The sequence below is a fragment of the Thamnophis elegans genome, chromosome 2 (genome assembly GCF_009769535.1).
Source record: "Thamnophis elegans isolate rThaEle1 chromosome 2, rThaEle1.pri, whole genome shotgun sequence".
NCBI lineage: Eukaryota > Metazoa > Chordata > Lepidosauria > Squamata > Colubridae > Thamnophis > Thamnophis elegans.
Window position 1 is genome coordinate 85,775,632 of NC_045542.1, and position 27,691 is coordinate 85,803,322.

General features: G+C 36.9%; 1 protein-coding gene across 1 annotated transcript; it reads right to left on the minus strand.

Moving 5' to 3' along the window:
- Positions 1-747: 747 nt before the first annotated feature.
- SAR1B (secretion associated Ras related GTPase 1B) lies at positions 748-26,946 on the minus strand. Its single transcript, XM_032209015.1, has 7 exons — positions 26,746-26,946; positions 9,322-9,397; positions 6,992-7,111; positions 6,330-6,395; positions 4,134-4,237; positions 2,708-2,839; positions 748-1,974 (listed from the first exon to the last, which is right to left on the minus strand). The coding sequence occupies exons 2-7, from the start codon at positions 9,377-9,379 to the stop codon at positions 1,858-1,860; spliced, it is 597 nt and encodes a 198-aa protein (XP_032064906.1). The 5' UTR covers positions 9,380-9,397; positions 26,746-26,946; the 3' UTR covers positions 748-1,857.
- Positions 26,947-27,691: the final 745 nt, after the last annotated feature.

Sequence of the window (27,691 nt, forward strand, 5' to 3'; positions counted from 1 at the left end):
TATAATAAAACTAATTGTAGTTCTTCAAAAGCCCTACATCCAGGGCTTTACACAAGGCAGTCTAACAACTCAAAACTACATGAGGCCTTCTTGTTACTCAAATCTACATGAGGCCTTCTCATCTTTCACTTTTAAATCTAGCCTATGAATCTTAATCAGCAAAGGAAAGCAGTTTCAAATAGCGTCCATAGAGGGCTCCCTGTGCCATCTGAGCACTTGGCTTCTCAACTGAAAGAAATTACATGCAAGGGCACTAAGATTCTTAGAACAATTGATTGCTCTAAAGCAGGAGTGTCAAACTCAATTTTATTGAGGGCCGCATCAGGATTGTGTTTGACCTCAGTGGGATGGAGTGGCTGTGGCTAGGGTGGTGTGGCCAGCTTGGCATCACTCGTGTTAGGGGCGCCTGCAGTGGCCTGAGCACTCTGACAGTGAAAATGGCATTTTTGCTGGCAGAGGGTTGCAGGAGGCTGTCGCAGCCGAAAACAGAGCTCGCCAGAGCTGACAGAGGCACCATGGGCCAGTGCTTCTCTGTTTCCAGGTTGACCCTGCGGGCCAGATCTAAGCACCCCATGGACCAGATCCAGACCCTGCACCTTGAGTTTCACACTCCTTCTCTAAGGGTATTTTTTCATTCCCTAAGTCCATATTTGGTGTTCCACATTTTAAATCAAAATATGAAACTTTGTGGCAATGCCACAAAGCCAAATTTTAAACAAAACCATGAAGTTGATACACAGGTCCTTCTCTGAACCACCACTTTCAGTTTATTAACAGATATGCAGTTAAGAGAAAATAAAAAATAAAATTCCATCTCTGTAGCCAAGGATGGCAACAAAGTACTGACCTGTTCTCTATATCATTTGAATGGCAATCAGTCACCTTTTGCAACCTTTGACAGGTTGCATGAATGCTGTGACAGGAAAGACAAATGCTCTGAGCAGTGGGTAAGTTACACCGTACTCAATCCAGTAACATAATTCACACAGGAACCAGGCTTCTAAATGTGTATTTGGAGGACCAACCCAATGGTTTTCTAAAAAGCTGCACTCAGGCACCCACTAGCACTACATGATGCACTACACAATGAGACAGTAGTGCTCCTTTCTTTACAATGTAAAAAACAGTGACCGAACATTTACATCCACAAGCATGGATAACGTTAATGTGATTCATTCCCAGCGTAAAGGTAATCGAATAAATAATATAAAAAGTCTACAGTACATGGAAATTATACTGCATTTTAGAAAACTATCCCACAGATTCACATTTTAAAACATATTTACTAGGTTAAGACACATTAAAATGAAACATGTCCCCATTAAAGATGTCACGAAATGGGATTTAGTTTTATTGCATGACGTTGCATAAGAAAGTATATTATTGAAAACTGTAAGGCATCATGCAATTATTCATAAAGCTTATTCATGACTATCCTTTGAGGAGTCGTTATTCACTTTACATTTATAAAATTGGTTCTGAAAAAAAGACTTAAAAATTTAACATGATGAGCATTAAATAGGACCAACAAGTCTGTGGGGCTGAGCTGTTAAAAAGTGCATTTAAAAAACATACTGTGTGGGAAAGCTAAAAAGAAAAATGGGTGAGAACTGCAGACAACATATAAGTTAATCCAAAAAGAAGGTGGCTTGATAGGCCTAGGGACTAATGTTACAAGATCCAAATTGACAAACTTGCTTAAAATCTGTTTTCAGTCTTTACGCTTAAAATTTAACACAATTGATACAATAAAAAAAATACGCTTTTGTAACCAAAATCTATTAAGTTCAAGTTATGTACACTGATTGATCAGAACATGAACAGGTTTGGATAGTGTGTAGTAATGTGAATTTGGCATTAATCAATGTATTGTGCCATCCAGCGAAATCCTTCCCCATAGCCTTGTCTCTTCAACACACTGCACATGAAAACTTCTAAGGGCCGAGTGTTCAATTCCTTCACTGAGACATTCCCCTGGAAATAAAAAAAAGAGGGTGCAGATTCAGTCAAGAATTCTTGATTTCTTTACAAGAAGGCAATGCCCATCAGTACTATTTGATAGTGCTGACCACCTTTAACTCTTGTAGCTTTTTAAATCTATTGTTCAACCACACTTGGCCACTTAAGAACATTCTATATTCTAGATATAACTATTCCTGGACAGAAGTACCATGTTTCCCACAAAACAAGACAGAGTCTTATTTTCTTTTGACACCCCCCCCCCCAAAGAAAAAGTGCTTGGCCTTATTTTCTGGGAGGTCTTATTATTTTTGAGGTGCATGAGTCGGCGAGCATGGTCACCTCATGGCTGCCACTGTGTTGCAATATTTTTGGTGAGGGCTTATTTCTGGGGGAGGGCTTAATTTAGCGCATGCGCTCAAAAGCCCAATCGGGCTTATTATCTGAGGAGGTCTTATTTTTGGGAAAATAAGGTAGTTTGGCTTAACTTTCTGGGTAAGCAATATGTAGTTTTACAAGAGGGGGGGAGGAGAAATTTACTTTTATTGTAAATAACACAGATAATGGATTAGGGGGGGAAATCCAACAAACTTGTTACAACTGGATTCCTGACATATTATTAAACTCTACAGAAATATGGAATTGCTACAGAATTTTAGACAAACTAGAAGTAAAGCAGAGCTGAGAGGAAAAAATATGGCTAATACACTGAATCCCAGAGTTTAGGGTTATGAAAAAAGATACCTACCTTTCCTGTTGTCTGGCCATACAAACCAAACATTTCTCGTAACCTCTCTTCACTGATGGCTTCTGGTCTGTCAATCTTGTTGCCAAGAATTAGGATAGGCACATTAGCAATAGTTTCATCTGTCATTAATGCCTAAGAAGAAAGGAAGAAATGTATATTTTAGGTTTCATACAACCAGTACAAAATAGAAGGACATCAAACACAAGGAGAAACTTCTGAAGACCTTCTGAAGCTGTTCTAGACAGTATCTATACTAACTGACTGCCAGATCTCTTGAACATTAAAATAAGAAAGAAGAGTCAGATATTGGCATACAAAATGGCTTTCTTCCATGTGATTCTACTTCATAACATTAAATAAGGATCAAATATGGATATATAATAAAGGCCCATCAATGGATTCCTATCTTAAATGTTAGAATAGTATCAACCAAACTAAGATTGATTCATCAGAAATTGTATTCAGGGTACATTAGATATCCCCGCCCCCTCAAATATATTTGAAAGGATGGACAATATTGGACATCAGATTTTCTAAGCTGGAGGTGTTGAAGTTTACTAACTCATGATATGGTCATGTGACCTTTAATATCATTTTAACTTCATTCAGATTATAACATAGTGGCTTGTATATTATAACAAGTGGCAACTATATTAAAATTATGATAGGGTAATTAGTTAGCAATTGCAATTAAGATTTGGGGATTGGGGTGAATTGTTGCTAATATTCCTTTTCTAGAAATATTCACTTCATTTGAATAAAAATAATTTCTTTTAAAGTCTATTTATGTTATGAAAAATATAATGCTCCTTGATATTTTCCTACAATGGCTTGCAAAGAGATGAAAAATTGACCTCACAATGCATATTGCTTTCCAGTAATACTACCATATAAGAAACATGGGGAAGCTTCCTCTAGAATATGGGGTCCCTCAACCCCTGGTCATGGATCGGCACCAGTCCACAGCATGCCAGCAACTGGGCCACGCAAAGAAGCAAAGCCCCATTTGTGAAATGCAGGCAGCACGCAAAACTATGCCCCAGTGGAAAAACATATCTCCACAGAACAGGTCCCTGGTGCCCAAAACATTGGGGGCCACTGCACTAGAACATAGATGTAGAATATACATTATGGGCCTTGAACATCTTCTGTTGACCAAAGACATCCTTTGATAGGGAGAAGCAGCCTACTTAAGGACACAATTCTGATTGGGCAAATTGTGGACCTCCTGGTTTGTGACTTTTGATAGTCCTGACTTTACTAACCCAGATTTAAGGAAAAGTAAAGGATAATAGAAACTGGTCTTTCCCACAATGACACAACAGACCCACCCAAATGTTGTATCGTAAAAGCTTCCCCACCCAGTCATTGCAATGTTGGGCTTTTCATCTGGATTTTAGCAAGTGCAGAATATATATAAACTCACATCAAGTTCTTGCTTAGCTTCAGCCAATCTTTCATGATCCGCACAGTCCACTAGAAAGACAATGCCGTTGATGGCAGGCAGATAGTTTTTCCAAACCCTGCGAGCTAATAAAAGAGGGTTATAAAGAGACTGCAACGGGGAATTGCCTACGACTCTTGTTACTCTATTCATAGATGCTACAGGTAGTCCTTGACCTATGACCATAATAGGGACTTAGAATTTTCATTGCTAAGCAATTTGGTTGTTAAACGAGTCAGGCCAGATTTTACAACCTTTCCTGCCACAGTTGTTGAGCAAATCACTGTATTTGTTAAGTGATTCATGCAGTGAGAAGTGAGACTGACTTCTCCCACTGACTTTACTTGTTGGAAGCCAGCTAGGAAGTTTACAACTGGTGACTACATGATCCCGGGACTGAGGCCATTGTAAATACATGCCAATTGTCAAGCAATCAAATGTTGATCATATCACCATAGGGATGCGGTGATGGTCTTAAGTGTGAGGATCTGTTGTATGTCATTTTCAATGTCGTAACTTTGAACCAAACGAATGTAAGTCAAATGCTAACTGACAGTAGCATTTCATTCAGTTGGATAAACTTTTTAAAAGGGCATTTGGATCTATGTCTATTTATCCCCCTTCCCTTGTCTATTGTGAGCCGCCCGGAGTCCTTCGGGAGTGGGCGGCATACAAGACAAATAAACTAAACAAATAAATAAACTAAAAGGTTTTTGAAAGTGATTTTTTTTTGCACTGGGTTTAAAGCTGAAAACAGTATCATTTATATTGAGAAACACAGTTTCTTGTGAATTTATTGTTGAATTACCATGTAATATTAAGAGCTTTTAAAAAATTATTATATGTTGAAGTGGATTTTTTAAAAAAATGTTTAATAAGTACAGGTAGTCCTTGACTTATGACCACAATTGAGCCCAAAATTTCTATTGTTAAGTGAGACATTTGTTAAGTGAACTTTGCCCCATCTTACAACCTTTCTTGCCACAGTTGTTAAGTGAATCACTGCAATTGTTAAGTTAGTAACCCGGTTGTTAAGTGAATCTGGCATCCCCACTGACTTTGCTTGTCAGAAAGCCGCAAAAGGGAATCATTTGACCTTGTTACTCATCAACGGTCATAAATATGAACCAGTCGGCAAGCATCTGAATTTTGATCACATGATCATGGATGTAGAGGTTATACAAAGGTTACGTACAGGCATGCGCAGCAAACTGCCATGCGCCTTAGTAACCGATTACCTCAACTATCTATGAGCTAACCTAATTAGTAGAACCAGGCACTACCAGGGGGTTACATGAGATTCTACCCTGGCTGGGATGGTCTTAGAGATTGACAAGGAGAATAAGCCAATAAGAGGCTGTTGCTACCTATGCTTTTGCTTTGCTTGTTGAAACTGTATAAAAGCCAAATAAACTCTGCAGAGGCAGGCAGACATTTTGGACACCTGCTATGGTAGATTTCTGAGTCCTACACATGGAGATGCTGCAAAGGTCATAACTGTAAAAAATGGTCATAAGTCATGTTTTTCAGTGCTGTTGTAACTTCGAATGGCCACTAAATGAACTGTTGTAAGTTGAGGATTACCTGTATTACTAAATCATCTTATTAAAAAGTTAAATAGCACAGCCTTTCAGGAGCAGCATTTCATGTACTCTAGAAAATATCATTTTGAAACCATTGGATAGTCAAAGTCGAAACTGATAAATATATAAATACGTAGCAAGAATGACAAGAGGACTTAGTTACTCTAATATTGAACAGCAGAACAAAGCCTTTAATAATTTGTCTTATTCCATATGTAATAAAAACCAAAGAAGGGCATAATTTTATCCTATTAAAATCATAAAACAATTCTAATCATATTTTCTGTTATTATTAGAAATAAAAATTAATCACCGAAATTTGACTGGAAAGTGTAACAGTGAAGGTGCATTGATACAACATTTAAGTTGCCTTCACCCATGCAAAGGATACAAAGGATTACCCTTCGTATGTGCATTTATTATGAGGGAAAAAAGCATCAGAACGATGTCTAGACAACAAATTTAAAATCAAATACAATATTAAAAAGATTTTCAGAACAGGAAAAAAAAGTTGTATGATCACCTTGGAAAAGAAAGATTAAACTAGCTTCATTTAGATACTGCAGTGAGGATTCTGCCTGTTTGCTTCTCTTACCTTGAGCATGTCCTCCTAGATCAAAAGTTGTAAATGTCATTCCAGCAATTGTCAGCTCTTCAGAAGCTATAGAAACATGAAATTATTTTTTTAAAAAACAAGTGTTTTTCAGTAAATGCTCCCCTTAAATTTCTGAAAGCAGCTAAGTCCTGGGTTGGTTAATGGCCTATGTCATTACAGGAGCAAATCAGGGCAAATAGGGGAAAAAAATAAATGACTGTTTCAACTCCTTCATCAAGTTTTTAAGATTTGATTAATTTTTATTCTAATATAAAATTTACAGTTTGTACATTTGTACAGTTCATTTTTACTGTTGTAAGATATTTTTGAGTGCTTATATAAGAAATGACGGCAAACATTTAATAAACCTTTAGCTATTTGATTTGCATTTGACATTGCCATAAATAAAAATAATTTTTATTATCAGCAATGAAAAGAGAGAAAAAGAGAGAGAGAGGGAGGGAGGGAGGGAGAGAGAGATAAAGAAAGAAAGAAAGAAAGAAAGAAAGAAAGAAAGAAAGAAAGAAAGAAAGAAAGACTGCCATTACCCATTTTAATTCCTACCCTTCCCCATAAGCTTTTCGGTGGCCTAAAAATTAATAAAGCATACATCAGCTTTGAAGCAGTGCTAAATATACATCAAAACTAAAACATTGACTTACTGGGATGTAATGTGGGGACATGTTGTCCCAGTCTGTCATCTTTAAGCATGTGCAAGAGAGTAGTTTTTCCAGCATTATCCAATCCGAGGAATACTAGTTTACCTGTTTTCTTGTATAATCCTGAAAAAGAATGAGACTGTTTGGTGAACAGGGATTAATTTTCTCAGCTCACTCCAAAATGGTATAAGAAATCCTTTTGACGAAACCTAGGCATTCTGTATAGCACCATGTGCTCCTAGAATTTAAAATCCAGACACTGCTCTGGAAGACTCTGCTTAAAATATGACAGGTGAATGCTGACACCTTCAAAAACTAAAATGTCAACCATGTTTCTTCTAGTTCATGCTGATTATTTAAATCAGGGGAGGAAAACCATGGCCCTTTTATGACTTGTGGACTTCAACTCCCAGAATTCCTAAGCCAACCATACACTTGAAAATAAGCATTAAAACAGTAGACAGTTACTATTCAATGACTCTGTGAAGTAAAAACAAAAATGAAACAACATTTTAGTTTTCTGAGGACCCTACTGTAATCTCTGGTTCAAGGGTTTTTGGGAGTACAGAACATCAATCTCTGGGCAGAAAGATCTGTCAAGAAAGTCTCTTTGAAGACAGGGTGATTGATTGAAGCTTCATCTTGTGTTCATGTGTACAATAGCCACACATTAGTAAAAGGGTAATACATTGAATGCCCTGCGGCAACTGCCCTATTAACTTTTTTTTGACCTTCAAATGTGGACACTGAAAGATAAAACCAGTTTATCTGGCAGTACCTTTCAGAGGCTCATGCAGTGAGTTTGACCATCATGCAAGCAGGTAGCTACTTGCTAACTACTTATGTGATGGCTAGCCTCACTACACGAGTCTCTGAAAGGCACTGCCAGATTTATAGGCTGCCAAGCTACTTCATCTCACATTATCTGCCAGATATATTTTTGTCTCTCTCCATCACCCCACTCTTTAATCCAAAGGGTCCACTGTTAACCAAGTCAAATCATGCATTAGGCCTAAAAAATGATAAATGAATTGATACACCTCTGCCCCATAAATAAAATTATTTCATTGGGGTAAAGTTTGAGATATTGCTTTTATTTACCTGTGTATTCTCAAACTTTGCAAGCTTACCCAGGCAAGCAGGGACCAAAGACCAGAGTGAGTTTTGACAAGACTCAAGCTGTTCCTTTGCAAACCTAGTCACATTTAAAAAAAAAAAAAAGGTCCACTCCCTCTAGTTTGGACATGCCCTTCGGAGGGTCACAACTCACCATTTGAGAACCCCTGCCTCAATCCATTTACCAGCACCTTGTTACTCACAAAGCAAAGGTAGGGAATAATATATCTCATGATAGTGTTTGGCAATTGCCAGGAGCAGGCTTATGTACTAATGAATCCAACAATCTGAATGGGGGAGAGGGGTAAAAGGGAGAAGATACCGTATTTTTTGGATATAAGACGCACCAAGATTTTGAAGAGGTAAATTTTAAAAAAGTTTTTGCACTCTGTAGACCTCCCAAACCCTCTGCACGCCTCATTTTTTGGTGAAAAACAGGGCATGCAGAGAGTTTGAGAGGCCTGCAAAGTGCTCCTGGGGGCTGGGGGGCAAAAATGAGCAAAAATGGCCTGTTTTTCATTCATTTTTGCCCTCCCCAGCCCCCGGAGCACTTGCAGGCCTCCCAAACCCTCTGCACGTCCATTTTTGTGAAGGGGGCAGGGTTTCAGGAGGCCAACAATCCTGTATTCTGTGTATAAGATACACCCAGATTTTCACCCTCTTTTTTGAGTGGGGGGAAAGGTGCATCTTATAGTCCAAAAAATATGGTACTTTGGAAAAAGTAGCTGGCATGCCACATCAAAATGTAAAGAAAATTTGAACCAGCAACAGGGACTAACATGATGGACTGTTGGCAGGCATAGATTAATTAATAATGGAAGAGGTTGGAGTTTTCTGTGGAGAGAGAAGTATTTTTATGCTAATGTGAAGGTCACATTCTGTTCTTTGTGATAGACTCAAAAGCCAAATTGCCAAATACTCTATAGATTAAAAGTAACATGGCAAATAGCTCAAATTATTAGCTTTGCTTTTTGATGTATTTTAATATCATTTACTGTAACTAGAGATAGTTCTTTAGGCTGAGACAGAGAAAAGAATTACAAGTGTTTTTTGTCTGTATCCTTCAGCATGTCTAAATCAATAAATAAGAAATATCAGTCAATCTGCATCAACCTAAATGAAGTTGCTTAACCAGCACTGTGTAAAGAAAACAACAACAGAAAGAAATAGTCATGAATGTAAATTAGAACATTGACATGGAATTGTGGATACCTTACCTAAAAATTGCAGTACACTACTGAAGCCACTGTAAATCCAGTCAAATATAAAGGACATTTCAAAATCTTATTGGATCTGAAAGAAAAGAATAGTAATCACAGGTATGAGGGGCATTTAAAATTTACTGAAACAGCACATGGGAAAAGGAAGAAAGGGTAAGGTATATATACGGGGCGAATCTGCTTTAACTGTTTTGTTGTGAAACTACTAAAATGTGAACTGATTAAAATCTTAAGTACTTAAGTGCTCCAGAGGGAAGTATTTTTACGCTAAAAGAAATGCCACATTCCCCCCCCAAAATGCAGCTCAGTCTTCCTGTTGGTATTTCTCCAACAACATTCTCCAATGGGAGACTCACTGCCTAGATTTCTGATAAGTGGCATTGGGTGCAGAAGAGGAGGGGCATGTCACCAATTCAGAGGCACAGAATAACATCACATCTATAAACTATATATTCATTTTCTGTAAGTTTATGTAACTATAAACTCACAGAGAATGAATAGTTTTTTCCACATCAGCATTATGAGGTCATGACTAAAAGGCATCTGCAGTTCAAATGTGATTTTTCTTCAATTGCACAGGAAGTGGCTGCAGATATGATTACTTGACAAGTTATGACTCCTAAACTATAGCATTGCCAATTGAAGGTGTCATTATCAAACTGAATTGCTTGGGAGGGATTATTACCATCATTGCTGTATCTGTGTAAGCTGATACCAAGTGATTCAAATGTGTCTTTTTAAAAAAAAGAAAATTATGTGTATATATGTTAGTCTTTTTTCTTTTTTAAAGACACTTCTACTTTTTAATGTCTTATTGTTGTGTTTTTTACTCTATTGTCCTTTTAAAAATATTTTGGGTGTTTTGTATTTTAACCTACTTTGAATAAATTAAAATTTTCTGGGGTGGGGTGGGGAGTGATTCAAAGGTTTGCACCTGAAGGCTCTTCAGAGTTAAATCCAATGGTGTTATACCTGCCATCAGTTAAGATAAAATTTGCTTCCTTCTAGATAAAATATTTTGTAATCTGCTCAGAATCAGGTTACAACAGGAAAAACTATCTGCTTGACCAAAAACCTAGATGGCCCTTGATCAGGTTTTTTTTTTTCCAGACTGCTCAGTGGCAGAACAGTTTCCGGTCCAACTTTAGATTAAACTACTTTAAAGAAGGTCAAAAAGATCCCAGTGATTTAAAATGGTCTGGACAATTCCATGAGACAAAAAATAATACAGGCAGTCCTGTATTATTTACAAAATTTAGTGATTGTTTGAAGTTACAAAAGCAATGAAAAAAGTGACTTATCAGTTTTCACACTTTCAATCATTGCAGCATCTCCATGATCACATGATGGAAATTTGGACACTTGGCAGCTGGCATTTATTTACGACAGTTGCAGTGTCCTGGTGTCATGTAATCACTTTTTTGCAACCTTCTGACAAGCAAAGTCAATGGGGAAGCCAGAGTCACTTAACAGCCGTGCTATTAACTTAACAACTGCTGTGATTTCCTTAATAATTGTGGCAAAAAAGGTCATAAAATGGGGCAACACTCACTTAACAGATGTCTCACGTAGCAAGAGAAATCTTAGGCTCAATTGTGTTATAAATCGAGGACTACCTGTAGCATCTAGGGCTTTTTCATTTGAAGCAAAAAGAGTTAACATGACAGAAAGGTATAAAATTAGGCATTGTATGGAAAATATGGATGGAAGTAAGTTTTTTTCTAGTAACATGAGGACTCAGAGTCACCTACTGTATTGAAACTAAATATGTTGAGAATTCAAGACTGATAAAAATAAGTATATTTTATATAATGTATGGTTAACATGGCGCTGCTTCTTTTAGCCAAATTTATAGCTAATGGTTTTGGTAATAGTATACCTAAATACCAGCTATTAGATAGCAACATTGGAGGAAAGCTACTGCTTCCCTGGCCACATTTGTGAATTTTTAAAATATTCCTGGTTGACTTTTAACACCTAATGTTGGATTAGATAGGCATGTGGACTTGACCAGCAAAGCTCTTCTTATGGTTTCAAAGCTGAAGGTATCAATCCACTCCAAAGAATACTTCACATAACCCAGAGATGGGTTCCTACCAATTCGCACCTATTCGGTAGAACCGGTTCGTCAAATCTACCGAACCGGTTAGAAGAGGTTCCACCAGTAGACCCGGAAAGCAGGCCACATCTACAGAAGAGGTTCTAAATTTTTTTGAAACCCATCACTGGTCCTTGGATATGATTATTCTACACTATCATGCTCATATTTATAAAACTCAGTGCCTGTGTGAAAGATAAGGATGACTACTGCCTTTGTGGTGCAATCAGAACATTGCGTGTGTTGAAGTTGTTTTAATGCAAACCAAAGATGCCTTTTAAAAAACAAGTTTACATCATATTCTTATGCATGCCAGTGCTGTGTGTGAGGTAATTTAAGGTGGTTCTGACAAGTGTTGTCGGCATCTTCATATCCGGTCACATGGGTGGCAAGCCACTCCCGCAAAAGAGGCCACACCCACAGAGTAGGTTTGAACAATTTTTGAAACCCACCACTGACATAACCTCATCTTTTCTAGTAAACCTTGTAAAACCTAAAAGCTTACATCATTAGCTATACTTGCTTCTGACTTTCTGCTTTATCTTTTACAGACCGCTTAAACTCATCAATGACTGCAAAGCTTTTACTATAGCAAAAGGCACTGTTTCCCACCCCTACTTGAAGCATCTAATGATACAGAATGAGAAGTTTATTTATTTACATATATTTCTACACTACCCACTTTCCGAGACTCCAGATGGTTTACTAAAATGTGAAATGTGTCATAAGAAAATGTATCTGGCATATCATATGCAAATGATTAAAAAAAAGTAAAACACAGATTAATTACAGCCACTGTTCTGAGCCGACTGTATTGTAATGTGTTACTTGAATTTTAGACTGGTAAGAAGCACTTCTATTGCTTTCCTACTGATGGTCCTTGTGCACTATTTTAGGATTAAAATATTCTCAATCAATCAGAATAGAGCTGGAAGGGACCTTAGAAGTCTTCTAGTCCAGCCCCATGCTCAAGCAGGAGACCCTATAACATTTCAGGTAGGTGGTTGTTCAGTCTTTTCTTAAAAACCTCCAGTGATGAAGCACCCACAACTTCTGACAGCAAGCTGTTCCACTGGTTAATTGTCCACACAGTTGGGAAGCTTCTCCTTAATTCCAGGTTGCTTCTCTCATTGATTAATTTCCATCCATTGTTTCTTATCTTGTCTTCTGGTGCTTTGGAAAACTTTGATTTCCTGGATCATGGACTATATTACCTACATGAAAGACTCTTGGCAAAGGGACAGGCTGCATCTCACAAAAACGGGAAAATGTAGTTGGAAAAAGATTGGCCTAATTCATCAGAAAGGCTTTAAACTAAAATGTGTATCTGTGTGCATGTATGTGTGTGTGACCAGTCTTTAGAATCTCTAGAATACAAAACCAATCGTAAATCCCAACAAAACAAATAAAATAATGAGGTAGGGAGTGATTAGAAAAAAGAAAAACTCAAACAATAGCAATAGCAATAGCAATAGCAGTAGACTTATATACCGCTTCATAGGGCTTTCAGCCCTCTCTAAGCAGTTTACAGGGAGTCAGCATATTGCCCCCAACAATCCGGGTCCTCATTTTACCCACCTCGGAAGGATGGAAGGCTGAGTCAACCCTGAGCCGGTGAGATTTGAACCGCTGAACTGCTGATCTAGCAGTAGCCTGCAGTGCTGCATTTAACCACTGCGCCACCTCGGCTCAAGTAGGAGATACAGGAAACATACCCATGGGAAGGCATAAAAGTCTTAAATACAGATACTCAAAGTTTGGGGAACAAACAGGATGAACTAGAAGCAATAGTACACGAGGGTAGGTATGATATAGTTGCCATTACAGAAACCTGGTGGGATGAAACCCATGACTAAAATATACTGATGGATGGATACAAATTGTTCAAAAGAAATAGATCTACAAAAAGAGAAGGTGACATTATATTATATATATAAGATATATAAGATATTTACAAAAATGTACCTGATCAAAGATAAAACCCCCTTGAATGTATATGGGCCAATATAAAATGGAAAAAGAGTGATATTGCCATATATTACAGGCCACCCAACCAAACAGAAGAAATAGATGAACCTTTTGCCAACCAGTTAACAAATGTATGTAGGAAGCATATCACAGTAGTAATGGGAAACTTTAACTACCCTGATATCAACTGAGAGACAAATTCTGCAGCAAGTGGGAGATCAAACAGATTCCTAACCAACCTAGCCAACAACTTTGTCATCTAAAAGTAGGGGAGGGAACTAGAAGAAAAGCTACTCTAGATCTAATTCTTACTAATAAAGAAGAAGTAATAGAGAGAGTTGAAGTTGCCGGAACCTTGGGTAAAAGTGTCCATGGCATACTGGAATTCAATATAATGCAAACACAAGCAATAGAACATAATCTAAGCAGTGTCTTAAACTTTAAAAGAACTGATTTTAACAAACTCATAGAGAGCCTAGGAAAGATTCCATGGATAAAAATCCTAAAGGGGAAAATAACTCAAGAAGTGTGGGAAACTCTGAAAAATGCATTCATAAAAACCCAGTCCAATACAATACCACTGAAAAAGAAAAACAAGAAATTCAAGAAGAAACCAGTATGATTGCACAACGATCTCTTTGATAAACTGAAAGACAAAAAGGGCAAGTACAAAAAATGGAAAGAGGGATATATAACTAAGGCAGAATATCAGCAGATAGTCAGAATCTGCAAAGATGAAGTCAGGAAAGCAAAGGCTGAGAATGAACAAAGACTTGCAAAAAAAGTCAAAGATAATTTTTAAAAAGTTTCTTTCAACATAGTACTAACAAGAAAAAAGTCAAGGAAATAGCTGTGCCACTAATGAGAGAAGATGGCAAAGAAGTAACAGGCAGTAGGGAGAAAGCAGATCTGCTTAACACATTCTTTGCATCAGGCTTCATGTAAAAAGAAATAAAAGACAAACTAGAAATAAAAATTAAAATAAGTAATAAAATGGTAAGAGAACACCTATCTGATCTTCAGGGCTTGCCACAAAGAAGAGGGAGTCAAACTATTTTCCAAGGGACCTGAGGGTAGAACAAGAAGTAATGGGTGGAAACTAATCAAGGAGAGACGCACCTTAGAACTGAGGAGAAATTTCCTGACAGTTAGAACAATTAATCAGTGGAACAGCTTGCCTCCAGAAGTTGTGAATGCCTGAACACTGGAAGTCTTTAAAAAGAGGTTGGATAGCCATTTGTCTGAATGGTATAGGGTTTCCTGTCTAGGCAGGGGGTTGGACTAGAAGACCTCCAACGTTCCTTCCAACTCTGCTATTGTATTGTATTGATGAATATAAATCATCAGGACTTGACAGATTACACCCCAGAGTTTTGAAGGAGCTGCCAGATGTTATATCAGAACCGTTGTACCATATCTTTCAAAAATCCTGGAGCACTGGGGAAATTCCTGAGAATTAGAAGAGGGCTGACATGGTTCCCATTTTCAAGAAAGGGGGGTGACAGACTCAGGAAATTAGAGACTAATCAGTCTAATATCAATACCTGGGAAGATCCTGGAAAAGATCATCAAAAAACAGATCTGTGAACATCTAGAAACAAAGACATAACCTGTAGCTAGTACAGATTTATTAAAATAGTTCATGCCAAACCAATCTTATTTCGTTCTTTGATAAAGTGACTAAATTAGTAGACCAGCAAAATGCTATGGACATAGTATACTTAGATTTCAGTATGATATTTAACAAAGTAGAGAACAACATACTTCTTGGTAAGCTAGAAAAATGTGAAATAGACAATATCACCACTAGGTGGATTTGTAGCTGGCTGACAAACTCTACTCAACAAATAGTCACAAAGGTGCTTTTTCAAGAGGCAACTGGACTTACTAGAAAGTCCAGTTGCCTCTTAGAAAAGCGCCTTTGGGAAAACCATGACCTGGACAACTAAGACTCTCCATAGACATTCAATGAGTAGTCCTTAATAGTACTACATCTACATGGAGGGAAATAAGCAGTTGGGTACCGCAAGATTCCATTTTAGGTCCGGTACTCTTCAATATCTTTATAAATGACATAGATGAGGGAATAGAAGTGCCATCTGTATCAAGTTTGCAGATGACAGTAAGGTGGCAGGAATAGTCAACACCCCAGAAGACAAGCTCAGTATCCAAAAAGATCTTGACAAACTTGAACAATGGGCCCTATCCAACAAAATGAATTTTAATGTGGAGAAAAGCAAAGTTTTACATTTAGGCAGGAAAAACCAAAGGTATAAGTACAGATTAGGTGAGACCCAGCTCAAAAACAGTAACTGTGAGAGGGATCATGGAGTCCTAATGAATGATCACTTGAATATGAGCCAGCAGTGTGTGGCAGCAGCCAAAAAAGCTAATACAATCCTGGGATGTATAAAAAGAGACATAGAATCAAAATCACATAAAGTATTAGTACCACTTTATAAAACCTTAGTAAGACCAGATCTGGAATACTGCTACTAATTTTGGTCACCACACTACAAAAAAGATGTTGAAACTTTGGAAAAAGTTCAGAGAAGAGCAACTAAGATGATCAAAAGCCTGGAGACTAAAACATATGAAGAATGGTTGCAGGATTTGGGTTTGGCTAGTCTAGAGAAAAGAAAAACTAGGGCTGACATGATAGCAGTATTCTAATATTTGAGGGGCTGCCACAAAGAAGTGGGGTGTCAACTTATTCTCTTGGTGACACCAATCCTTTAGCCAGTGTTTATTTCTAGCATTCTTTTTTCCCCTCAATGGGTGTTGACTTTTCATTGGGAGTACTAATAAGAACACTACTTGTGTTCTTAGCTCCTTAACTTTATTGCCTGTCATTATTAGATTTTGTTCTGTCAGTATTAGAAAACAACAGACACCACAAATATATTTCATTCTAACCTCCCAGTTAAATATTAGTAATCTGGAAGCATCAACAACTTTAAAATGAGTCTTCTTTAGGATATTTCTGTGTCTGTCTCCTGAGAATAAAACACTACAGATGATCTGACTAAGGACTATAGTTTGAGATTCCTCGTTCTGCAAAATAACCAGGAAACACTTCAAGAGTGCATGAAAACCTAACTGTCTCCTAGTTTTAAATGGGAGATCTGTCACATAAAGTTCAATAAGCAAACATATAATGGGTATTAGAAATTGTACTATCTGCTTTGGGTGCAATAAGCTTATGGCATGATCCTATATTTACTCAGGAGTTCTTCACTGACTTTAATAGGACTTATTTCCATGCAAATATGCAAAGGATTATGCTATAAAATATGAAGTTGAACTACCAAAATTTATTGAAGATATATGATGAAGGAATAAAATTAAGGAATACAATTATCACATGAACTCTTGGTTACACAACACCATGTGTAAGGGCTATCTCTTACACGTCTGAAAATCAAAGGTCAAGAACAAGCTAACACAGCAGTACATACACGTCATCTGATTTATTTATTGCTTGAACAAAATACCGTCCAGAAAAAGCTTACAGGAGGCTTAGGAAATCTATCTTCTCAAGTAACATACAAATCAGTGCAGAGAGCATGAAGCAAAATAACTACTCGGGTTTCAGAAGTGAAAACAACTTCTTAAGGCCTAGTCATATTCAATTAAAGAGAACTTTTTAGGTTAAGCCCCAAAGTCATCTTCTTTCTTTAAAACTATATTGGAAAAACCATGCTAATGTAAAGATAATGTAGAACAGGGACAGGCAAAATGGCATGTGGGTCTTCTGATTCCTTTTCTAGTCCCTCTCCCCAAATCATCTGCTTGAAGTCTAGCAGAAAAGAAACTTAATGAAAAAAGATTTCCCACTTATTTTCAGTGGGGAATGAAATAAAACAGATGTATTATGGAATAAGAAGGCATAGCCCGCCTCTCCACCAACCTCTATAAAATCTGATTTAATTCCATTCTCCAATGAAAGAAAGGGGGGCTGTTGACAATTCCAGTGCTCTGGAGTTGTTATTTGTCACCACAGCATCTATTTTGGCTTTCACTGGAAACCGTAAGAAGAGTGATGGATGGTAGTGTTGATGACGATCATTCAATTACAAAAGATTGCCCATCCCTGTTGAGGCAAGTGAAATGAATTTTTACCCATTCTAAGAACAAATGTGTTCAATGGGAGAAATATACATTAAGAAGTTTGAAATGTTGTAAATATACAAAGACCCTTTAGGGCCCTTTAGGTTTAAACCTTCATCTGGGAGCTGCTGCAGCAAGAACTACACGCAGGCAAGTAACTCTGTGGAGAGAACACCAAACTACCCTGTTGTAGTCACTCCAGAACTCTTGCTTAGCATTGAAAACTGCTGAAGGGAAGAGAAAACTCACTACCTCTTTTCTGTTAACCCAAAACAGGCTAGTAAGTTTTCTAAACTTATTTACAAGGCTGGATTAAAACGCAAGTATCATTTTGCAATTAGGGACAACTATATACAAGCAAGATGAAGGGAGTCTTTACAACCTACTTGGATTGATAAAGCTTAACCAAAAGGAATGGGAGAAAAATACAATCATGAAAAAACCCACAAACAAAAAACAAACAGTGAATAAAAATGAACTGCAATAAAAAATAAAAACATTTTTGATTATGCAAGCATTTCTGGGTTAACAAAGGAGCATTGTCAAACTTACTTTTCCCCCAGCCATGGAAGCTCCCTGAATTACTTTAAGGTAATCACTCTCTCTTATTCTAAATTATCTCACAGGATTGTGGTTGATGGGATGGGGGAAAGCTGGCAAACTATTTTGGATGCCAACTTGAACTCCCATATATACGTAGCAAATAACTAAAATCAATAAATTAGGTTTCATTCTGCATTTTTCACATGTACTTCAGTCATTATAAAGCTAGAGTGAAGAAGGCATAAAGAGTTTGATATATGTCAGCAGCAGGATGTAATGGCTAGTTCATACAATATATTAAAGGAATGGTGAACATCAGACTGTCCCATCCTTGGATTATTGAAATTGAGGTGCAGATATATTAATATATACCATTATAAAGGATAGATAACATTTACTATTTTATCATTTGCTACATTTTATTAGGCTAGTTTTTATGCTTCTTAAGAATTCCAGAGAACTCCAAACTGTGCATTCCTGTATTTAATAGTGAAAAAAGACTCAATAAAATATAGCTTCGTTTATTGACATATTAGCTGTTTGTGCTAAGTGATAACACTGTTTGGTTAGCTTTGATTTAGTGTATTCTGTGTTCCCAACTCTTGCTGCTTCTTTAACAATTTTTTTTTAAAAAACCTATGGCTTAGTGACTTGGTAAGCTACCAGACAAGTTAATAAACAACTTGACTGCACTTTAGTCATTGACCCTGGAAATTCTGTCATTTCAGGCCACCAATCACCTAGAAACAACTTGGCAAATGAAAGTTTAAAGTCTACTATGTGACTGCAAAAATCATATCGACTTTAGTCAATTTAGACTTAGGTTAATCTCAATTCTTCCAAGAATTGTCCATGTTTTCGATTGGTTTTCTTTTCAGTAAATTCTATTACAAGTAAAGCAGAAAAAGATTTCTTCATCTTGTTAGCAAAACAATATCTGATTCTGATTGCTGATTTCTCCCGAGAAAACATACCACTACAAAACTTATACATATTTCAACTTGTTATGAAAAATTTCCATCTTCACAAATGAATATTCAAATAGTAATTCTTTTAATTGTAAATTCTTACATCTCTGATTTTACAATATAATGCAACTTGAACACAACCAGCAATATGGCATGCAAGTTACCATATACCGTGTTTCCCTGAAAATAAGAAGGGTCTTATTTTCTTTTGATCCCTGAAATAAGTGCTTGGCCTTATTTTCAGGGAAGTCTTATTATTTTTGAGGTGCAGAAGATGGCGAGCGTGGTCACCTCATGGCTGCTGCTGTGTTGCAATATTTTCGGGGAGGGCTTATTTTCAGGGGAAGGCTTATTTTAGCATATGCGCTCAAAAACCCAATTGGACTTATTATCTGGGGAGATCCTATTTTTAGGGAAACAGGGTAGGATGTGTTCTACTCCTGTTGGAATAGAATGTCCACGTGTTTAATTCAAAAGAATTAAAGAAAATAACATACAAGTAGCAGGGTAATATAGTATATGAATAGATTATTCACATGTTTACTAAATTCTGATTTTTTAAAAACTAATTTGTTGAAATAACCAAACAAGCTAAACCAATAGCTGGGTTCATATAACACACTTAGCTAGAACTGGAATCACCTTGAAGGGGATATGGGAGGCATAGAAATTTAATAAACAAATAAATAAATTAAGCAGTCCCATGGTTCATTCTTAATTAAATTTTATGACTAACGCTATATAACATTTTGCATTTCATAAACTTGTGTCTCTCTTAATAGAAGCATATAATACAAAATACTAAAAATGATGCTATTGCTATCAGACCAGATCCTATCAATGCTCTGATAAAGGTTTTCAGAATGTTTTCTATACCGTATATACTTTTTATAACAGTATAGAAGGTATAGAAATATAACAATACAATAAATGGTTCAGATTTGGGATTGAAAAGTAAGAAAGACTATACTGCAGAACTATTCATGTTGAATGAAATTTTACAACCAACATAGGCAAATAAAATGAACTACTGAGCAAGATCTTGAAAATAAATGTAGGGCAAATGTAGTTCAGCAAAAAGCAACAGCTAAAATACGATTTCAATTAAAACATTCATAAAATTCCTTGAATATTTCATGCCTCTGTGCATCAATAAAACTAAACGTATGAGAATCTCCAGGACAAACTTTTTGAAGGCTTTATAATTAAATGTTTATTGCTACATGAAGATATTTCAATAATGAAAAATTCTAGAAAATATAGGATCCATATTTTAGGGATCTATTCTAGGAGAAAAGGTACAGCATGCTGCATTATGCCATGAAATAGTATAGGGAGCTAATAAGGTCAGTAATTTAAGTTTAATTTACAAATTTAAAGTTTCAAGACTTGACTACAAATTTAGTCCATTTAAATTCAGAATGAAAATATAGTGGAAGCATTTTTATATCTCATATATCTGTATCCTCATCTTTTACTATTTGCAAATTAGTATTCTTTCTTATTATTATAACATCATTTCATAGATTTCTATCAGCTAAGGTTTCAGATCTTGCAGATATCCTTCTTGCAGAAACTTGCTGTAAATTCACCAATGTACAATCTACTTTGATTAATTTCACTGAAAAACTATCCAGTGAATTGATTCTATTTCATCTTGAATTAATGTATTGATTTTAAAACATGTGGATTGATATATAATCTGTTCTGAGAATTCTGGGTGGTAGGGTGACGAAGGTTACAAAATTCTGAATATGAAGTTCTGATTGATTTATATTTATTTTATTTACTACATATTTTGCCGCCCAATCTCCTACACAAGATGACTCTGGGTGGCTTTCAAGCTATAAAACAAGTAAAAGATACTGTAATTAAAATAACAAAACATCAACATTACATAGATTAAAATATTATTAAAAACTGTACTGAAACTGAAACTAAGAGAGCTAAGTGTTGGATGGGACGGGACTGAAATTTCTTACCACACCTCCAGTGATAAACATCCCACTCAGAACCCTAGGTCAACCAACTACATTTTAATATTCTTCCAGAAGGCCAAAAGGAAGGGGACAGTTCTCAATTCCGTCAGCAGAATGTTCTACAAGGATGGGACATATAGTCCCTTCCACCCATTCACTACAGCACACAGATGTTAAACAAACTAAAAAACATTCTATACAATCTGAAGAGATGCCAAACAACCACATTGATTATGCACCAATTGTATATGCAGAAGGATACGGAAGGTTTTACAAGTCACAAGCTTTGTTTTGCTTTAAGCACAGGACAAAGTTATTGGCTGTATCTATAGAAAACCTCCCAGAAGACAAGATTCAAACAGTCCAATAAAGAGTATGCATTTCATTTTAATCCATCCAAAATAATAGGCAGTGAGATCCCAATGAATTCAGTGATATAAGTTTGTTTTCCACAGTCATTTTGGATATCTGCCTGTGCTTTCAATTTAGATGAAACAGATCAGGAATTTTAGAGCACATGTTATAATCTAAGCCCTACGTGAATTCATTAACAGTTTGAGCAATCAGAGGGCTAAGGACCTTGGAAGCAATATTGCAATCGCTTGATTGCCTTGGTTAGTCATCTTAGGAGAGTCATCTTTGCCCTGACCTTTTAACACAACCATATGCCTACTTCTAATCATTCATTTCAATTGCATTACTCTACTTCCAAAACTGAAATTTTTTGGCATGGTATGTTTGGTTCAACTTCATGCATCTACACTTTAGAACAATTTGTATCGTAACAATTGAAAAATTACGATTTGAACATTTTCATGGTGTTGATATCAGAAGCCTCCTGGGAAGAGAAGATGCAATTGTTTTGTGAAGTAGTGAACTAAGGACACTACAAATAATTTAATGCAGTAATAGCAATATTATTTTTTATTTAAGTAAGGTTAATTTAAAAGTTTGGAGCTGATATACTTGAACTTAACCCAGGGGAAATCTTGTGCAGAAGATACAATTGGTAACAATTTGCCACTCATACCTCATTAAATCCTTGAGGTTTATGAGCTCTACATGAAACTTGATGCCCAATTTAATTTAACAAAAGTTTTACACAGCAGTGTCTTCCATAAACTAATCTATATCACTTACAAAATCTCTAAAACAGAATATATACATTTAAAAAGGTACAAGATGTCCATATTCTGTATGTCAGAGTCCACGTAAATATTATCATATCAGAATAGCCAAAGCAATGCTCTTTCAGGAGTAACATATGGTTATGAAAGTTTGATACTGAGAAAGAGAAAACGTACACAGATGCAACCTACACATAATAAATTAGAACAATGATGGCTAACCTTTTTGTTGCCAAAAGTGCAAGTGCACACGTGCGATAGCATGTGCACATGCCTCCACCCATAATGCATAGTGTGCCCCCACATGTGCATGTGCGTACAACCCTCCCCCCAGACGTGCCACATTGCTCGCCTCCAAGCCGAGCTTTGTATTTCCTCCGTGGCGCTGGGAGAAAACGTTTTCGCCCTCCTCAGGCTCCAAGAAAGTCTCTGGAGCCTGGGGAGCTGTTTTTTACCCTCCCTGGGCTCCAGAGGTTTTCCTGGAGCCAGGGGAGGGCATAAATGGCCTCCCCCCAGCCCCCTGGAGGCTCTCTGGAAGCCGGAAATGGAGACTTTCCTGGAACCTGGGGAGGGCAAAAACGGCCTCCCCTGGCCCTCCGGAAGGCCAAAATCAGTTAGCCGGTGCGCGCTTGCATGCTGGAGCTGATGGCTTGAATACCAGCAGATATGGCTCCGCGTGTCACCTGTGGCAAGCGTGCTATAGGTTCGCTGTTGGAATTAGAAGAATGATTTGGAAACCTGTCCTATGTTGGATTTACAAAAGAGACAAGTTAAACTACTGAAGCTGTTCCTGAAAACAGACAAAAAGAAAATGATAAGAAATCAACTCGTGGACATTATTCAGTGGAATTAAAAATATGTTATTAAAATGTAAGCAGAAGAATTATAAAGTAAAATTTAACTGGGTAAAATACACGTTATGGTTTCTGGTAGCTCTTAATGGGTCTTCTTGTTGACCAGGACTGAATGATAAGGCAGGTTTTAAAGAACTATTTATAAGATATTTTTTTTGTTTTATTTCTTAAAAAAAGTAGTAGGTTGGATTATAGATTGGATTTATTTGATTAAATATATATATAAGATTACTCGGGAAAAGACCCGAATACAACAAGACCAGCATACCTACACACGTGAAAATCTATGAAAACTTATATATAGGGTTGACTCAGCCTTCCATCCTTCCGAGGTGGGTAAAATGAGGGGCAATATGCTGACTCTCTGTAAACCGCTTAGAGAGGGCTGAAAGCCCTATGAAGCGGTATATAAGTCTACTGCTATTGCTATTGCTATTGCTATTGCTATTGCTATATATATATATATATATATATATATATATATATATATATATATATATATATATATATATATGCTCTTAATAAACTTTTGTTAATTAGAACTGAATGATGACGTTTGTATAATTTGATTATTAATATGGAATGATATAGGAAAAAAAGAGATTTTTAAACTGAAATATTAGAGAAGGCTTTAATTACTGAAATGGTTTATACGTGTGGGGAGAGAGGAAATCACCTTTTATATATCTTCTTTTTTCTTTTTTCTATAATATTGCATTTTCCTTTTTGGTTTTTATGTTTCTTATTTGTATTAATTTTTTATCTGTCTACTTATAAACATCAATAAATTATATTTAAAAAGCAGGTATCTCTTGAGTTATGGATCTGGGGAAAGATACAAAAAATATTGTGGCCTGCAAAAAGAATCAATTAATTAATCGCAGACCAAATAAAGATGAATTGCTAAAATGATGATCACCAAGCAGAAACTTACATATTTTGAATATATGATGCAAGCAGATAATAGACTAGAAAACACCACTATGTCTGGCAAGGTTGAGGAAGGAGAAGATAACAGATAAGGTGGATGGACAGCATTAAAGAAATTATAAAACAGCATTTAGTGTTGCAATGGACTATCACTAGAGCAAATTTAGGCTGTAAGAATTCAACATGCAGTATCAGGAATAAAACCCAGTGTTTTGAGAACTTGACAAAATACAAAATATGAATGAAAACAATACTTTTTCTGGTGTTTATTTCTGAAGCAATGAAAAAAATGATTGTCCCCTTGTCTAAAAATCTGCAAGATGACATATTCAGCACCACACATAATATATACCATATTATTAAATTAAGAGATATGTTTTTAAAATTATGTTTCTGGCTTCGTCATATACTGAAAAGCTGTACATATTTTTTTTATTCTACACATGTAAGCTCACAATCCTTCTATGTTTTTTCCTGAAATTACTATTGCTACTAGACTCATACTCAATCCACCAATATATCAACACTTATTCATTGCTGATATACCTACAAAGGGATGAGTCAACTAAATTTTGATTACAAAGAAATGAAACATAATCTGAAAGAACAAACCTGTATGAGGCAATCTTGGATATCCATACCCACTTCAAAATGTGTAATAGAAGCCTTGTTTCATGACAGCTGGTGTTACAAAAACATTTTAGTCATATGTATTAACAATTCAATAGGTGTTTTTTTTAATATATAAAATATTTTTGAACTGAGCAGCCAACAGGCTTATTAGAAATAAGTATTATATAAAGGAATGCAAGTTTTCCCAAGTAATTGTTTGTGATCTTACATTCCCTGAGAATGTAAAAGGAAAAGCTTTTAGAAGTACACAGTAATTGTAAGGGAGGCAGGATATGCTAGTCTTGAAATAGAAGTTTGACAGGGAGAACCTCTTTCCATGAAGGCTCTCCCCATAAATGAAGACTCTGGAAAATCAGGATCCTCTGTGGTTGAAGAGAAATGTGACAAAGATGGGGCTAACCTGTTGACTGTACGAGGTTAAACAGTCCAAAGCTTATTTGCTTGGAAACAAAAGCCACCAAATGCAATGATTCTTAGTACATGAAGGTTGCCTAGGTCTGTTGTGTTCTCAGTCTAGGACTGAGACATCTAACAACTTGTTGTTTGCAAAGAGAAGAAAAACCAATTCAATACATCAAAGATTTCTTCTCTACTTATCCCCATCCATAGCACATAGGACAAATTTCTAGCATAACATCCCAATATGCATAATTGGGAGTAACTGGATTCAATACAATTTCTTTCACGTTGTGAGAAGTAGTTAGGAGTTTGAACGTAAATAGAATGACCTGTGTGGGTACGTGTGTATAAATACAGATATGTATCAAAGCATATATTTGGGGGAGATGGATGAGGGAGTTTCCATACTTGTTTTGAGTGAGAACTGGCAACCTAGTTGACAAACAAGGAAAACTGGACTGTGAATATAAATTTAAGTGTGTTTATAGCTTTTTTTCTATCTAATCCATTTTTTTGAGGAGAGTACAAGATTGTCTTACTTTTGGAGTTTTCCTTTTTTTGTGTAACTGTAATTTGATGTGCTTTACATCCAGTACCCAGTTTAAGAAATGTAATTCAATTGTAATGTATACTTCAGATGTCTGCCTTTTTGACAGAAAAAGCCAAAAATCATAACCAAACTTCATTGTTTTAAGTGGTTTCAATGATTATTAGTCAAAAGCAGTATTATTCCTAAATTAAGAGATTAAATCTAATTTGCTGATAGGGTCTAGGGAAAGAAAGTGTAAAATATTGTATACTTGCTCTTCTAAGTAGTACTCCTAAACTGCTTGAAAAATCCAGTTCCATTGTACTATCCTTCCATAAACCAGGAAGCAATGACAGTTTTCAAACAACTCACGTTCCTCTCAAGGGTATCTGTTGTTTGCTTCATAGCAGTGGAAGCTCACGAGTATTAAGTTTATTACTTAATAATTATCAACCAGAAAAAATTGCTAACAGGCATTTTAAATTATGCTTTTAATGAGGATGTGAATATACAGTTGCCAATCTGGGAAGCTTGTCTTTCACCACCTTCCAAACTATATGTGCCATGAAAGCTTTCAGCAAATCATTTTGAAGTTTTGTCTCTAAATGGTCATTATCACTGCCTAGATGAACTAGAAGGGGCAGAAACTGACAAGCATTTAGCACATAATCTGTACTATATTAGTGACTCGTAATGAGAGATGGATATGTGCCAGCACACAGGTCAAATCTCCAACCTAGTTTCACCTCTGATCTCTTTTTGTACTGACTCACTCTGTGACAACAGGGCGGCTCACCCAACCTCTGGTTTCCTTCCTATAATAGGGTGCTCATTTGCTTAGGGAAGGTTATAAACAAAGCGAATATTAATGGGGCCACATCGGTATCCCACTTATATACGCGCACCCTCACACACTGTACAGCGCAAAATAAAGTAATGGTGGTGGGGAGAGTTATGGAATCAACGTGAGAAAATTCGGCTAATGTTGAAATACAAGGATCGCGGCCGGCGGGGGGACGGGGACGGCCGAGGGAGCAACCAAATCTAAGAAAACAAGAGACACAATTAAAGGCAGAGGCCAAGAGGAAGCCTTGAAAGACGAGGAATGCGTGCAAGTCAAAGGGAGTCTGGGGAGTGGTGGGGGAAAAGGATAATAGAACAGAAAGGCAGATGAGAAGGATCGCGATCATGGGAATCAAGAGAAAGGGAGACAATCCAGAAGCCTCTCACCCACCCCAGCCCGATGCCAACCGCTTCCTGCCAAGCCGAGAAGAGCCACTCACCCTGTGAGCAGAGCCGGAGATTCGCACCCTTCATCCACAGCTACCGACACAGGAGCCTGGAGGCCTCCCCTCTCCTCTGCTCTGCTTCTCCTCCGCTCCGCCCCTCCACGGCTCCTTCCTTCCTTCCGGGCCGTGTGGGCGAACCGGTCACCCGGCTCACGCTTGCGATCTGGCACGCGCGGCAGATCGGGATCTTCCCTCCTCCCCTTCATGGTGGATTCCCGTAGGTCAGCCTCCGGGGCTTGCCCTTCACGGCTGACATGGAAAGGACTGGACGCACAAGTTAGTCTCGCAACCCAAGCTGTCAGCAGAGTTTCAGGAAGCCTATCTGGAAATTCAATGTATTTAAGGCGGGCTCACTGCTATGGCCCTTCGAAGGCATTAGATAAGTAGATCTTAGGAACGAAATAGGAAGAGTTCTGCAGGTAACCTACCGTAGTAAAACAGAGAAGATACTTCCAGACACAGCTGCCAATGAATATCTATTAATTGTTTGCTACCCAGAGTAACTTTTTGTGAGATGGGCACCCATATTCATTTTTTACCACCACCTATCATCTCTCCCTCCCTCTCTATATTCTATCATCTCTCTCTCTCTTTCTATCTTATTCTGTCTTTACTATTCTATAAGCAACAAAAATTAAATGGGAAGAGGTAAATCACAATTGCTTAATAAATGTTTCATATGGAAGTGCCTAACTATACGCTGAAGAGTAAATTGCTTGCAGCAAAAATAGCTCTGTATTATAGTACATTAAAAGTGTATTATTATACCAGACATTGCACTTCCATCTCCTGTTTCTTTTCCCATAACAAGCACTCTTTGAGGTAGATTGTGCTGTAAGAATTATATAAGTCTTCTATAGAAGAAGACTTGAAGTCTTCTAAACCAACCTTCTACCCAAGGTAGGAGTCTTCTGACCATTCCAGATAAATATCTCTCCAA

Bases quoted from the DNA above. Each gene is read 5' to 3' on its own strand.
- SAR1B (XM_032209015.1), bottom strand. From the start codon at position 9,379: ATGTCCTTTATATTTGACTGGATTTACAGTGGCTTCAGTAGTGTACTG. The intron at 4,238-6,329 runs GTAAGAGAAGCA...CTCTTTTATTAG, and splicing joins TCTAGGAGGACATGCTCAAG to CTCGCAGGGTTTGGAAAAAC. The intron at 2,840-4,133 runs GTGAGTTTATAT...CTTTCTTCTTAG, and splicing joins AAGCTAAGCAAGAACTTGAT to GCATTAATGACAGATGAAAC.